The following is a 2,866-nucleotide window of genomic DNA, read 5'->3' as shown; positions in this document are numbered from 1 at the left end:
TGGTCACAAGGTTTACCAGTTTACTAGTAAACGCAACATTTTGTTCCGTCTGTGTTGTTTTTCGGACAAAGCAGTGATCAGTGTTAGTGTCTGTTAGCTCACAGGGCTCTAGTGTGCAACTAACATTTTTTCTCTATGTCGCACTGGTGCTAATGTCCTCACATCCGCTGCCTCTCCACAAACAAAGCAATGTTGTTTATATCGATATGGTTTAATTTTTGCGTTACGTTACCCATTTCTTCTGTAAAGCCGTGCCTGTGTTTGGATCTCTCCGCGCAGCCCCGCCCCTGTCACCTCACACACGACTCCTCTGCAACATGGAGAGATACAGTAGCCGCCGGTCCACACTTCTGACATTTGTCCACAGTTTTAATTGTTATTAACACAGTTGTGTATTGTTAAGCATGAGAGGCAAACCTGTATTTGTACCAGTGTTTTCGCTGGTAACTCTTCTATCGCGGCCGCCACGGCAAAAAACACAGAAGTTATTGAATGCAACTAACTTCAGTTCGTAGAGTAATAACGTGTGAGACCTGCAAGAGATGTGACCCATGGCAAGAATATCATAGTTCATAAAAATGCAGCGCAGTGACGATAAAGACATTTCATACATACGACGTGTGTAACTCTGCTGACCCGCCATTTGACCCGGGCTGGACCCATTCATAATGAGTCAACCGTCACTCTGTGAGTAGCATATACGTCCATCGCACTCCCTCTGTCTCCCTAGCTCTTTTAATCAGTTTTTGTTGAAAACAAGTGAAGGAGCTTTCTCAGAGATACATTTAAAAAAACAACAACAACAACATTGTAGACTATTTATTTCAGATAGCTAATTTTTATTTACATGTGTTGCAGGTGTATGTATATACATAACATGCAACTTAAGAAAGAGAAGAATGTAGCATAATATGGATATGAAAGCAGTTATAAATAGCCTATGTGACTATAAAATTTGTTTTGGTTAAAATCAACAAATAATTGTGATATTTATTTGGGATCTCAATATTAATCAAAATAATCGTGATTATCATTTTGGTCATAATCGTGCAGCCCTAGTTCATGGGCAGCACATCTTTGTGTATTCATACAGTTGCCACTCCCTACCCTTGCTGTCCCACTGCTTTAAAAACCAATAGGCAGCATGCTCGTGATGCGTGACTTTATGAGAGAGAAAGAGGGGAGGGTAAGAGAAAGTCAGAGCAGGATAAAGTGGGAGCAAAGACGACGGGACTAATTTGCCTCAGTTTCTGAAAGAAACTTCATCAGAACAGTGTCTAAAGGATAATGGAACCAGACATGGTACTCCAGTTTTCCTCAGATTAGTTAGCACAACTAAATGCATGTGGAGTGTCGGTCTACATCTCTGACTGTTCATCCTACCTCCATGTATGTTGCTTATTGCCTCTAGTGACTGGAGATGACTGTATCAGACCGACAGCAGGGTCACATCATCATGTCTTGTATGGAATTAGAGCTACCTTTGCTCTGCTTTCTACCTCGGAGCTCACAATTTTTGCCTGGCCAGCAGCAGTATCAGTGGAGTCGGTGCACCTTGTGAAACCACGGGACACAGGCGGGAGATGCAGCAGAGGGCGAACTCGGCGTAAGTGGGGCATCAAAAAACCCTGCAACTCTAACCTCTCGTTCCCAACAATGGGCTGGTAGAGACAGCTGACAACTCCTGTTTGTCAACTGTTTTTTTATTATTTCAGGATTCCAATTTCATGGTTGTTAAAAATATTGTTTGTTAAAACAATCAGTGGTGTGTGTGCAGTTTACTTGTTTAATTTTATGCAGGGGACTTTCTTTTATGTGAGATCTTTCAGCCAACTGTGATCTTCTGACCTTTCTGTTTTAATATCACAAGGGATCGACCATAGATATTTGTGTGTCCTTAAGGTTTTGCTTGGAAAAGTGTTAACTGGATAAACAAACACCTATAATGGTATACTGCCAATAATGCCGATGTTGTCTAATCACATATTTCACAGACTTGACACATGGAAGTCAGGAAAGGTCATATTATGTGTACATACTGTATGTGTAACTACATGGTAATGCATGAGGTCAGAGACAACCATATTGAGCATATTGGCTCTATTGAAACATGTTAGTGCAGTAGTGTTTACTGGGCATTTGATTTGTGTGTAGAAAACATGTACTCAGTACCCCCTATAGAAAGACGGCAGCTTCACTGAGGTGCATAGCTAATCGACAGTAATTTAATGTTTCATTGCTTTTGATACTTATGAGGGCTGACAGTATGTCTGTGGAGATGTTTGAGTTCAGCTGCATCCATCAAGACAGAAGATGAAGAAGAGAGACATGAGCTGGAGCGAAAGAGTTCACAAAAGAGCTTAATGAGACAGACTGACAGAGACCTACAGAGAAACGAGGTCTAACTCACTCAAGTCACAGCAATCTGTGTCTGTCCTGTCTCATTGCCCCTGGAGATGAGGCTCCAGCAAACAGAAAGAACACAGTTTGTCAGATTTTGCTAGAATGTGGTAACAATAAAGCTGTACATAAAGTGAAGGGGCACAAATAGTAGAATCTTTGTTTACCTGAAATTGCCAATGAAACTTTGTATATTTACAGTAGTTTCCGAAATGCATAATGCACAGCTGCTTCAGTAATCCATTAACGAGGGATCGACCGATACTGGCTTTTCAAGGTCAATACCGAAAACCGAAATTTGGAACCAATCTACATTTACAGTGAAAAATGAAAATCTTTAGGTAAAATTAAGATTTTAGAATGTTACAAACACAAAACTAAGTTTAAATAATTTAAGAAATTAACAAGATAGAAACTCTCAACATAATACACAGTTAAAGATAGTCAGATAGTGTTGTGGGCGGGA

The 2,866-nt window shown here is 40.4% G+C and overlaps 1 protein-coding gene across 2 annotated transcripts in view; it reads left to right on the top strand.

Moving 5' to 3' along the window:
* The window catches only part of rasa1a (RAS p21 protein activator (GTPase activating protein) 1a), a 37,707-nt gene that overhangs the window by 8,725 nt on the left and 26,116 nt on the right, over window positions 1-2,866 (top strand). Inside the window, exon 1 of one of the 2 annotated variants that reach the window (XM_032515768.1) lies at window positions 1,266-1,606. The exons of the other annotated variant lie outside the window; for it this stretch is intronic. Coding sequence (XP_032371659.1) covers window positions 1,584-1,606 — 23 coding nt within the window. The 5' untranslated portion in view covers window positions 1,266-1,583. Of the gene's footprint in view, window positions 1-1,265; window positions 1,607-2,866 lie in introns of those variants that run through there. 2 annotated transcript variants of the gene reach the window in all.

This window comes from Etheostoma spectabile, chromosome 5, assembly GCF_008692095.1.
Source record: "Etheostoma spectabile isolate EspeVRDwgs_2016 chromosome 5, UIUC_Espe_1.0, whole genome shotgun sequence".
Lineage (NCBI taxonomy): Eukaryota > Metazoa > Chordata > Actinopteri > Perciformes > Percidae > Etheostoma > Etheostoma spectabile.
Note: the sequence above shows the minus strand (reverse complement) of the source record. Positions and strands in the feature narration are given on the sequence as shown.